The sequence below is a fragment of the Pteropus alecto genome, unplaced genomic scaffold (genome assembly GCF_000325575.1).
Source record: "Pteropus alecto unplaced genomic scaffold, ASM32557v1 scaffold20, whole genome shotgun sequence".
NCBI lineage: Eukaryota > Metazoa > Chordata > Mammalia > Chiroptera > Pteropodidae > Pteropus > Pteropus alecto.
Genome location: NW_006436298.1, coordinates 20,980,139 through 20,992,785, shown reverse-complemented (window position 1 = coordinate 20,992,785; position 12,647 = coordinate 20,980,139). Strand labels below are relative to the sequence as shown.

The 12,647-nt window shown below is 34.4% G+C and overlaps 1 protein-coding gene across 1 annotated transcript in view; it reads right to left on the bottom strand.

The window, feature by feature from the left end:
• ADGRV1 (adhesion G protein-coupled receptor V1) overlaps window positions 1-12,647 on the bottom strand; it is a 469,718-nt gene that overhangs the window by 369,163 nt on the left and 87,908 nt on the right. The window contains 6 exon segments of the mRNA XM_015590540.2: window positions 1,840-2,651; window positions 3,430-3,611; window positions 4,806-5,050; window positions 5,754-5,969; window positions 7,396-7,611; window positions 10,804-11,413. Of these exon segments, the coding sequence (XP_015446026.2) occupies window positions 1,840-2,651; window positions 3,430-3,611; window positions 4,806-5,050; window positions 5,754-5,969; window positions 7,396-7,611; window positions 10,804-11,413 (2,281 nt within the window).

Genomic DNA, 12,647 nt, shown 5'->3' with positions numbered 1-12,647 from the left:
CTTCTGTCTAGAAATAGCTCCCTCTAGGAGAGTGGAATCTTATTCTTTTTTTGGCATTACTAAGAATAATTTTCACCAGGTACTCAAACCAATACCTCCTTGAGAGTAAGACTTAGAGAAAGTCGTCAAAATGGGAAACAGAAAAGAGATGGCAAATTCTGAGTGAAAGAACCAGCCTGAATGAGATGAGTCTTTGAGTAATTAGATAAGATGACAGCATCAAATACTGGTTTCCGGGATGTGGGGAAATGAAGCAAAGAGAAGGAAGCAAAAGAGGAATTTAAAGGATGGGTGACAGCAACAAGGGCCAAGCAGTTTACTTTCCAATTTGGTCTAGGACCCTCTCAAAGTACACAGAACATCCCTAAACTCAACACCATTTCTGTTCTTCAGCCTATGGTGTCTCTCACCTAATTCTTACCCACTTTCTGGAAAGAGGATAAAAGGGTGAGAAAAGGCAAGAGAAAGGGGATATGGAGGCATGTGCTTGCTCTCATGACCCTGGTATATTTAATGAATTCAGAGTAACAAGACTGTCTCAAAGACTATAGATTATCTAAGCATCTAAGTTAGCTATAAAATATAGTTCTTTTTATGTGACGCTAAAGTTACCATTCAAGGTCATACTAATTTGTATAATGCTATGACTTTATAATTTTCTTCGCTGTTACTAAAGCCACTGGAAAATCTAACTTTAAATTTTCATCTCCACTCCCTCTTCATTAAGTTTTCATTATATCTTTTGAAATAGGGAAAAAAGTTACCAATTACTAACCTGTGCCCCCCCAAACATATCATATCCCATTATTCCCAAAATAATTTACTAAGAAATAACTACTACAGAAATGTTTATACTACTTTAAAAATTAAAGCTTTTTAGATATTTCAAAGTATACTACTTATGCATCATGACCCCCAGTTTCCAAAAAAAGTATATGCAAAAAGTTAAACAATAAAAGATACAATGAATTGCTCTCAGATAAAATTATGAATAACATTTACTTCTTTCATTTTTCAGTATATAGTGATGTTTTTATGAGTATACATTACCATCTCAAATAGAAAAACACTATGTTACAAAACTATATGGAATCTATAAATGCCCAAATCAGGATTTAAACAACGATCTAAGTAAAAATACCCTTTCTCCCATGCAAAGAAGACTATTTTAAACCTATGTACTTTCCAAATTTTTAAATATTAAATTATCGACCGGCCTTGAAAAAGAATCAGTGATTCTGACTCTAATTTTAATTTGTTGGCCAAGTTATATATTATTGTTCATGAAAATTTACAATAGTGATCTCATCTAAGAACAGTATCTAGTTGATCTATCATGACAAAATTTAATATTAAGTACCAAAGTCCATAGTATTTATACTTATAAATTATTTTCATTGAAGATTTCTCCTGATTTGTCTAATGCATACTCCCCAGTTAATACACATTTTTCTAGCAACCAACACTTCTTAGCCACATGTTTATTGTAGATAGATGGCTCATTCTTGCAATTCCCCTGACAAAATTAGAGCTATCTTAGATTTGTCTCTGTTTACTTAAAGGCACTGCTATCACATATAAAGGGATAAAATTCACATAGCCCCTAAAACTCTTCCTTGTTTAATAAACTGAAAAGATACATATGCAGGGCCATGTCAGCCTACATACGTCATGTCACCCATTAACAAGCCAATTAACTTCTATTTTTTCAAAACCATACTATACTTTTACGTATTAGCAAAAGTGTACACAATAAATAAGAACTCTTATGAAAATTATCATAAAAATTGAATATGATGCCTTTACCAGGACAAATTAAAATTGAGAACCATCACTCACCTTCAGCAAAAGTCAGAATGTCTCCAGCACCTATGAAATCTAAACCTTCAGTAGCGGTTCCACCAACAACACGCCATTCGACTGTCACCTGACCTAAGCTGCCCCCTGTCCTGTGGATCATCAATTCCACTAGGGTCTGGGGTTGCTCCTGAACTTCGACATAAAAGCCATCTTCTGAGGTATTGGGACTAATACTGTAGATCACAAATACACCAAAGGCATCACCATTTAATGCTATGACAACTGTAGAAGTATTTGGCTGTCCTATGGTTGGCTCATTTTCAAAACTGGCTGTGATGTTCATGAGGTGAACTTCAAGGAGAGAAATTAGAAAACTCTCATCCATTTCTGGGAAATCATCGGGAAGAATAGAAACTGTGAGATTTGCAAATTCATCACCTTCCAGCATTATGGCCCATTGCCTTGTCACAGGCTCATAGTCACTACCAGCCATAGCCTGACCACTAAAAAGAGATGCGACCCTGGTCATGTTTTTCTTGTAAGTCCAGAAGTCTGAGTGGTTAACAGCTGAACTGATCCACGATGTCATCCAAAAACACTGCGAGCCCTCGGAAGCACTGAAAAATGAAAATGCTGAGCACGCATGTTCTTTGAGGCACAAAGTGGCACAAGTATACTGGGGTTCCCCCATTGCAGAGACATTCACCCAAGTTCTCCAAAGTGGGTCAGGTACCCCTTGAATTGGCGATTCATAGTAGGACAGTAAATCTTGACCTTCCTCAACTGCAAGAGCCACTACATCAATATCGGAAGTACTGTAGAACAACAACAGCTGACCAAAGTGCCCTCCGCTAAAATGTGGAGTGACAATTAAAAGACAGGTTAAGCACTCAAAGCAATCTATGGACTACATATAGAGAAGATAAATACTAATTGCACATTTCACCTTTTTTTAATTGTATAATATACTTGTACAAACACAATCATGTTTCTTAATTACATTTGTCTTTCAACGTTGTTTTATCGTGTAAGGAAACGTTGCTAGTTTTCAATCTAACAATACTTTTTTTTTAACCAAGCATCTTGTAAGATAGGCAAATTATATTCATTTTAAAATTATTAAACAAAATTAGAAAATTAACTTCCATTACTAGATTTCACTAAAACAATGTAATGATGATAATAGCACAAGTATACCTTAAGGAAATATAATTACTTGACACAAGGTCCCAAGACCCCATATTTTCTATTTCTGAAGGAGCTCAGTGAACTGTATGCTGCCTCACAAAAGGAATGCAGAAAAATAGAACCTGAAAATTAGCCACTTCGGCATCTGAATGTTCTTTAATTTAGAAGTTAGTTGTATATAAGTTCTAACTCAGTCACAGATGAAAGCAACAAATTTTTGCAGTTAGAGAGCTCAATGATATATAATCCGTTTCACTAATAATAGGTAGGATAAATATAATGAACTCTTTATATTAACAGGCATAATCCATTTAACGAATTATAATAATTTACATTATATAAAAACCACCAAACTTAAATTATTTAATTGTGCAAGAGATCCTTTCACACAACCCCACAATTCCCATCACCCCCACAGACGCAAGTAACCATCTCATATACCTTCTCCTGACAGTTATGTTAGCACAGGAACTTCTCTCCAGAGGCTCTTGAACACGATAAACCGACTGAACAAAGGCTACTGTACCATAAGGATTATCATTGGCGGGAATAATAATATTTGCCACTCGATCTAACCCAATAGTACCTCCACCAGAGGCATCAGTCAGTTGCACTTGGATAACCTAAAAATATAGTGAAAATTTCTTTAACAGAATCTCAGTTCTGAAATTAGAAGAATGATGCAGGGGAAAAAATCAAATATATCCATGTAAATACAGGAATAAAATGGTATGTAATATAAACAGATTCAAAGAAACCCCTCCCATTACATTAACAAAATCAACATGTAACAGAATAATCTATAATTAACTTTTAATATTAGTGCATGATTATACATAAGAAATACAGGCTGTTTAAGTTCCTTAATATTCAGTTATATAATCCTGTGAATCAATTTTAGGATCGTTATGTTTTCAATAATATACTTTCATGTCCTATACGTTTTTATAAAGAAAACATTGCATATATGTTTTATGAATAATCTATTATGCTTTATTTCCCACATTCTCTTAAATGGAAATTCTCTGACAAACTTAAAAAACATCATATCATAATGCCACCTAAATTTAGAGAGAAGGAAAGAGAAATGTTATAGGTATTAACTAATATCTAACATTTTAGGAGTGAATAATGACATAATTAGCATTCAAATGAAATTTTATAGACTTCCCTTCTATGAAAATTTGATACCATTACAAAATAAATGCTATTAAATATAATTTTATGAGATGTAGGCTTTAATACTACTTAAATTTCATAAAATAAAATTATCTTCAGGCAATATGTGTTAGTGATGAATCAACTCTCCCACTGAGACTCTATTTTTATTTTCTACCTTGCTGCTTCATCATGAAAAATAAGTATCAGGCAGACATATCTAGCATGGTATTTGTCACATACTAAATCCTCAAAACTGTTAAAGAATAAATGAATAAATTAGTGAAAAATCAAAATCTAAATTAAGATTGGCCCATCTTCAAGCCAAAAGGGAGAATGGATACAAATTAAAAGTTGATATGGAAAAATGTAGAAAAATTATGACAGATGTATATGAATTTAATCATTTAATCAAAATGTTGAAAAATACAATGTAATTGTACAAAATCTTTCACTTGTAAACTCGTAGGTGTATAAGACCTACTTCTAAAATAGTCTTGTTTTTATGAAAGGATCACTTTCACACTTTCATATTTTGAACATTCTTGCAAAAATAATTTGACATCCTCTATAAAAGTCACAATAACAGCCATCTGTTCTAGTCACTATAAGACAAGGTATGATTTATAGTGTCATTCTATACTAGCCATTCCTCTCACCTCTTCAATCTCCGGAACGTCGTCAGCCAGGACCTCTAACAACAAGGTTTGAATGGTTTCCCCAGGGGCAAAGGTCACATTACCTGAGACAACTCGCAGGTCGCCAGTAGCAAGCTGTCCATTAATGGTGGCAACCCACTGAACAGTAACATTGCCGAGTGTCCCAGAATTTCGAATTATTGGCAGGTTTACCTTCACTGAGTTAAACTCAGGTTCCTCTACAATAAGTCTAGTAATCTGAAAACCTAAAGGGCAGAGTAGAGTTCATTTCAAATACAAAATAAAACTGAGTCAACACAAAGCTAACCAACTGACATCCTACAGTTGCTTTTATCCCCTTAAGCAATATAAGTAGTTAAACCCCATAAAATCAGAGTAACATGCTGTGATACAAATTGGTCAGGTCTGCCAACATTTCTAAATTATTTTTCATTATGATAGAAGCAGAAATCACAAACTCAGATGCCCACAGGGGTCAGGCATAAACCAGTTGTGAAGGAAGTGGGTCTAGAGAGCTCTGTGGCTAACTGCACAGTGCAAGCCTGGTCCAAAGGTTGCTATTTTGCTCTCTAATGGAAGCTATACAGGAAAGAGGGCTCAGTGTTGCCAGATTTTCCTACTTATTGAAAAAGCCCAGAAATCCATATTTTTGGGTGAATTTCTGTAAATTAAATTAACCTTTAAATAATTGAGATTCATAAAACATATCTAGGGGCCAGATCTGACCTAAAAGTCTAAAAGTTTGTGACTTCCATATGTATGCTAATAGGTTGATATTTTTTTTAAATAACCACTAACTACTGTCAATGAGTATAGACAGACATTGTATTTATCAGTAATAGCAAGTTAAAAAGAAAGCATAATCAAATTGATTCTGCATCTCTAAAAATAAAGAACTATATGATCTATACAGACAAGTAAATGAGAGACATAAACTAGTCTGGTTACCAAATAATCCATAGGGGTCATCAGAGGCCTCAATAATAATGATCGCCTCTGTTAACACCCCTAGTTTGGCTCCTCCTGTTGTTTCATTCAGCAGTTGCACAAGAAAAGATTCTTCAAGCTCAGGGTAAACGTCATTAATGATATATATTGGCACAGCTTTACTGACTTCTCCTTCTAGCAAGACCACATCTGATGAAGCTATACTATAATCTTCACCTACAAAGACAAAAAGCAAAATGCTAAGACTTATTCCAAAATATGATACACTTTCCATATACTAGGGAAATAATGATGCATCAAATTTTATAGATATATTTCAAAATACTTTTTTGAGAACACTTACTAAATATATTCTAAACAAGATTTTACCTCTTTTGCTGGAAAAAAAAAAATGGGCCTGATATCACAAAACAATGAAAAAGATTTCTGAAGGTGTTCAAGTTCATTCCTTCATTTTTAGAAAATTGTATACATAATTTGTTTTATTTGCCATATATATACTGATATAGAGACAGAGATTAGAGATAGAGACATAGTCATTCATTACCGCAAGATAGTCCCTTATCTACAAAAGAAAAAACGTGTACGATACTTTTAAGACAAAGAACAGGAACTAGAATTCTGATCTCAATGGAGAGATAAATTATAACGTTGCGAGATATGGGCATGTCAGTATCATCAATGTTATAGTCAGAAACTGTGAATTTTCTTACCAAATTGGATTAAAAGCTGCTACTGCATAATGATCAGGGTGGCTTTGTTTATCGTCAAACAGTGGTTGGGAAAAGGAGAGAGCCTTCCAGTGAAGCCTGAGAGCTAATTTTCTAGAACAAGCTTTACCATCTGTCAATGTGTAAGGACCTCTAGAGACAGTCAGGCATTCCTCTGGGCTACCCACCTCAAATATGTGAGTATGTGCACACACGCACAAACACACCACTTAGGTGAGCATGGTTCATTATCTTTTCAAGCAAGTATCACATCCAGATGATTTGCCTTTTCAAAAACCAATCCTGTTATCCCATCCATTCACACTCATGTTCCTTTGAGTGCATACTAGAAAGATTCTAACTGAGTTGCTCTTAGGCAAATCTCTCTTTAGATGCTGTAACCGCACCACCAAAGAAGGCAGTCTCCTAATGTTTGCACTTGGCAGTGAAATATTTTTGCTTAGACATAAAATAATTAATGCTAACAATTGCCTCTTCCATGTTCTCCATAAATAAACAAGCAAGAAAAATGAGTCTAGAGACAAAACTGTTGCCAAGCACTGCAATCATATGGCTGTACATTTTATCCCGCATTTCTCAGTTCATTTACATATGAATCCTTTTCAAAAAAGTAAAAGGTACACAGAGAGAAAGCCTAACAATGTTTTCTGTAGTTTACTTTTCATTGGTTTGTGCATATTTTGGTCATCACAGTTTTTAAATTCATATATGATTCTGCTAAGTTTTCATAAATTCTACAGAAATCAGAGTCATGAACGTATGACAAAAGCTCTAGATCTGTGCCTTTAAAAAGATGCAGGAGTAGTATTGTTTTCTGGCTGATTTTTCTAACTACATCTTTGAGTAGCTTTGTTAATCAAGGATAAAATTTGCCTCTAAAACACTTCACTGTTTTAGATTTCTTTACTCACCAGCTATTGCAGTTATTGGCACAGCTTTAAACTTCACAGAAACATCTGCAAATGCTCCTCCTCTTCTAGTCACGTTGATAATGGGTCCAACATGGTTTTCTGCCACTCGAACAACTGCTGCCGAGAGCTGAAGAGTTCCAAATGCATCATCATTGGCAATGATAATTAGATGAGCAATGGTTTCTACCTTAGGCCCAAGGCATGGAGAATTTGGAACTAAAAGATGGAAGAACATCGAATATATCAAAATTCTAAGAACTGGCCAAAAGTCATTAAGAAGCCTCAGCAAGTGTCCTTCAGCCACATGGGATCATCATTTGGTGTTTTCTCTCTATTCTTTATATCAAATAATATTTGTTGATTACCATGTACCAGCACTAATCTAGACTGGGGATATGAAAGTAAATTAAACACAAAGTCTCTATTCTTGTAGTTTTACATTCTAGAGGGATATTTATTATAGAATCCTTAGCCAAGAAATAGTTAAGCTACAGGGATATTTTAATAAGTATTGGAAATTTGTCGAAAGGCAAAACATGAGTAGAGTATAATAAATCACCACTTCACATAATATTATAAGTGATAATGATGAAACCTACAGAATTATGATCTTCTAATTAGCTATCAGCTAAAAGTGTTAAAAGTTTTTTTTAACACTTTTAAAAAACAGCATTTCAGTTACAAAATTGAGTAATTTAGTGTCCTGCCCTCCAAGATAAGCTGCAAATCATCATACTCTAAGTTAAATTACTGCCTCTCTGGCGGATTCACTGTCCTCCCTGTTCCTCCCTGCCGCTTCTTAGTTAACAGTCACTCAACTGTCTCATTTGGAAAAGAGCTTCAATGTTACCTCAACGCTGCTGTAACACAGTGTGCACAGCACTTTTAAGGCTCTCTTCCCACTGGTTTTCGAGAGAGCAAAGCTTATTTTGAAGTCATTTAGGACCTTTCAATAACTCTCATTTATTTTCCAAGTTCAAGTTGAACCAGCACCCTTGCCAAAACAATTTTAAAAAGCGAACTTTTAACACAAATTAAGCATCAAAAAACTCTTATTAAAAGTAAACAATTTTGAGTTCATATTTCGAATTTCTCTATCAAATGTGGTATTTGGAAGTATGCAATAATAAGTAAATTTTAACATTTTCGGACAATTTAATCTAAAAACAAGTAACGACACCATTTAATTTCAATAATATAGGCCCAGATCATGCTAAATTATATCATAACGTCACAAACTATAAATCAATATTACACAATTAAATTTAACTAAATTAGAAAAGAATGGCAGTGACATAGAGTTATAGAAACAGATGACATTTTCTGAACGTGCAATCTTTACCTCACATTGTTCTAAGCACTTTTCTTATATCAAGTCATTTAATTCCCACACTATCTCTATGTGGTAGGTAACATGTCAGAACTTAGCAGATGAGGAATCCGAGACATAAATATGTGAGGGAATCACCTAAAGTATTATACCAGTACCTGGTGGACACAATCAAGAGGCATCCTATAAGGGTAGTTTGTCTAATCCCTTGCTCCCTATCTACAATTTCTCATCAAACCAGGTATAACACCTTTATCTCTCCACGATTGCTCATCCTGCCATATGCTCTTCCCCAGGTGATCACCAGTCTTCTCGTATTACTCTCCTGAAAGTTGATGACACTCAGAATACAGGAACAGAGACTCTACGAGGTCCTACCCTTATTTTGTCTATTAAAATTTGAGTCAATATCACACAGATTTGCAATTAATTGTTCTTTAATTATTTTACATTATAGCTTATGCTTATTCAGAACTGCCCCAAGTATGTTGCATGGTTCCAGGAACATATCAAACATAAAACATATGCCATTGCTTCTCCCATTCCACAGCATATTGATATTCTGCATATACCATCTTATTAATAACTGTTCACATTACTGAATGCTTATCATGTACCAGACACTGTATTTTCACATATATTATATTTAAGTACCATAATATTTTTGCATTATACATAGGAAGTAGGGCAAAAAATGATTATGTCCAAGTTTATTATTATACACTGGAACATGTTACCTGACAGCAGCATCCACAGCTCCTAGCAACTGCTATATGTGATACTCCTTCCTGGTTTTATTTCTATCTCACTCAAAAAACTGTGAGTTCCTTGAAATAATTATTAATTAATAAGATTGTTTATTTGCTATTTTAACTGACTCTAAATCTTGCTAAGAAAAAAAGGGGTGAAGTATTGTGTGAGAATTTTACCTTTGACTGTTATTCGAAATTTTAATGTTAGTTGTTGTCCTATAAAGTAAATTTCCTTTTATAACCCTGGACTACAATTACCTATACTGTGGGCAAGAATGTTGCTTACTATAGAGTATATCTATCCAGATGTTACAGTAAGGTAAAGAAATTTACTTGTAAGAAACATTAATCGATATGGCAGAAGACAGTCAACACGCAGATCTTCGAATCTTACTCTTTAGATTATGTAATTCCAGTTTCCTTAAAAAGGTTTCATTTGCTTTCATATAAATATTGTCCTAAAGCTGATATTAAATTGATCTTAAATTAATATCAGCAATCTTTCTTCCTTTACTTGTTCCCTTATTCCAGGAAATCTAGATTCTGGAATCTAGAACAGAAAGCAGTTATTGAGTTATATAGCTTGTTCATTAGATGTGACTAATGAACAAGCTATATAACACAATAACTGCTTTCAGCTCCACAAGCTCAAGCCCCACTCTCTACCATACTCTCTCTACAATGCCATGGAGCCACAACCCCAGGAAGTATGGCTGCTACTTTCCAATAGAAGTTGCTATACCAGATCGTCTGCCTAAAGAGGGTCACTTCTCATTCCTCATTCTTATCCCCAACCAGTGCCTTTTTCTCCACTCTCACAGTGACCCATAAATTCACAGGATTTCTTACTGCCACATAGCCCTCTACCCTGCTCTTATGCAGTTGCTAGATCCATATGCTTTTAACCGATACAAAGAGCTCTGTTGGTTAAGGAATCTTCCAGATTAAATCTAGGTGAGACAGGTTCAGGCTCTTGCTCCCAGGGCTGCCCTTGGACTCCCCGGATTGATTCCAGAATGTTCGGAAGCTAAAATATATGGTACAATTGTCCTAGAGGTCAGTTACACTGGATTACATAGACACTTCTGAAAATCTAGTCTAGAAATATAACAGATTTTTCAAACATGATTTAATGTTTTCAAGTGCCGCACTTCCATTTAAATCTTGTAAACTTTTGTAAGATGATCCTTTCAAATTTAGAGCTTACTAAATTTTTTAGAGCTTATTATTTTTATAGATTTTTCTATCATACCAAATTCTTAATTTATTGTTTCAGGATTCTTACTTATAACAACAACAACAACACACTAATAGATGGCTACTTACTTGGGCGATTCTGTACTTTCTCTATTAAAGTAGAGTTGAGTAGTTCAATAAACACAGACTCTGATCTTTCTGGTTCATCATCATCTAAAATTGAAATAGTAATCTTTGCCTCACTCTGATTGACTTTGAAAAGAGCAAATCCAGAGGCTGGTATGTAGTCTGTTCCTTGAGTTGCCCTGGCTAAATTAGGTGGAAAATAAGGCATTTTCTCCGTATCATCCAATGTTGCATATGTGACTATGACTTTTCCCATGAGGCCTTTTAACCTTATTATTGACAGTGTGATATTCTGAGTTGCTTCCTCAACTTCAACAAGTCTGTTTTGCTCAGAAAAGATGAAGACCCCAAAAGGATCATCATTAGCCAAAACTATTAATGTGGCATTAGTATTAACTCCCAAAGAGCCACTGGAGACACTGAGGATTGACACAGAGAATGTCTTATCCAGTTCTGGATCTTCATCTGGCAATATTTCCACAGTGATGTTGGCGCTTTTTTGCCCAGTTTCAAACGTAATGTTGCCAGAGGTGAAGGCAAGATCACCATCGGGATCAGAGTCTATGCTCCAAAGCAAAGTTACTTGAGACAGAGCTCCATGACTTCTCATAATCTATAAAACATTGATTAAAATGTATTATAAGAAGTATTAAAACCACTGACTTAGATGTTTGTAAATACAGAATAATAGGAGGATATTAAATTTTTATTTTATTTTATATAAGCTGTTCTCAAAAATAGAAGATTCTTGAAGGCAGGGACCACACAGTACCCATTTTAGAAGACCCTCAGAGAGCCTGACTTAAAAAAAACTGTTTCATTGAAACAAGAGGTTTATTGAGCATTTTTAGCTTGTAACTAACCTATAGCTGTATCTTTTCTGCAATTAAAATATATATAATAAAGCAAATGTAATTAAAAAATTGTTACATTTAAGCATTCATGAAAATTTTTACATTTACTACAAAGATGGTATATACTTCATTGTAAGAAATATATGAGTAATATTTTCCTGAAAAGTGAAGCATAAAACTCATTTTTTAAAAACAAATTATATTTCCTTTTATCTTTAATATAAAAAACAAATTCACCAAAAGACCTCTTCGACAGAGGATTATAATAAAATACTTCAAAGGAAAAAACAGCTTTTTGTCAATATGTTAAGAAGAATAAAAAGCTTTAAAAAATGCTCCAAATAAGTCTCAACTAAAGTAATTTTTATTTATTCTTAAAATATAAATGTCGACCCAAAATAAAATTTGACACAGGAATTTTATAAAACTTTATCCTTTCCTGTAATTCTTCTACATTTTCTTTTTTTAATAATTAGTCATCCTTGCAAAAGTTGTTCAATTTACTCCACACCAGTTTACTGAAGATCTGCTAGACGAGTACAGAAGAGATAATGTTTTGAGTGATCTTTGTTCATTTGTATAGAGTCAGGAAGCTGAGCAAGCTTCTAGCTCCTCTGAGTTATTTAACAATAGAATCCTAGTAGAACAATGCAGAGTAGCCACACAGAGATGTGTGTGCATGCAAACACACATACTATATACAGTTGTTATTATTACTGTTCACAAACATTTTGGATTTTCTTTCCTTCTGGAAGAGAAATAAGACAGGACTGCAATTCTCTACCAATTAATATTAGCATAGTCATGTGACTTTTGGCCAAGGACGTGTCAGTGGAAATGCTATAAATTGCTTCCAGAAAGAAGCTGTGAGTAAGTATGCAGTTCTCCACATCCACGCCTCCCGCCTCCATGGAAATACAAGCACCTATGGAGATATGTTCTCTATAATCCTCAACCCCTAAGTGATGATAGCCAACTTGTTTGTCACTCATG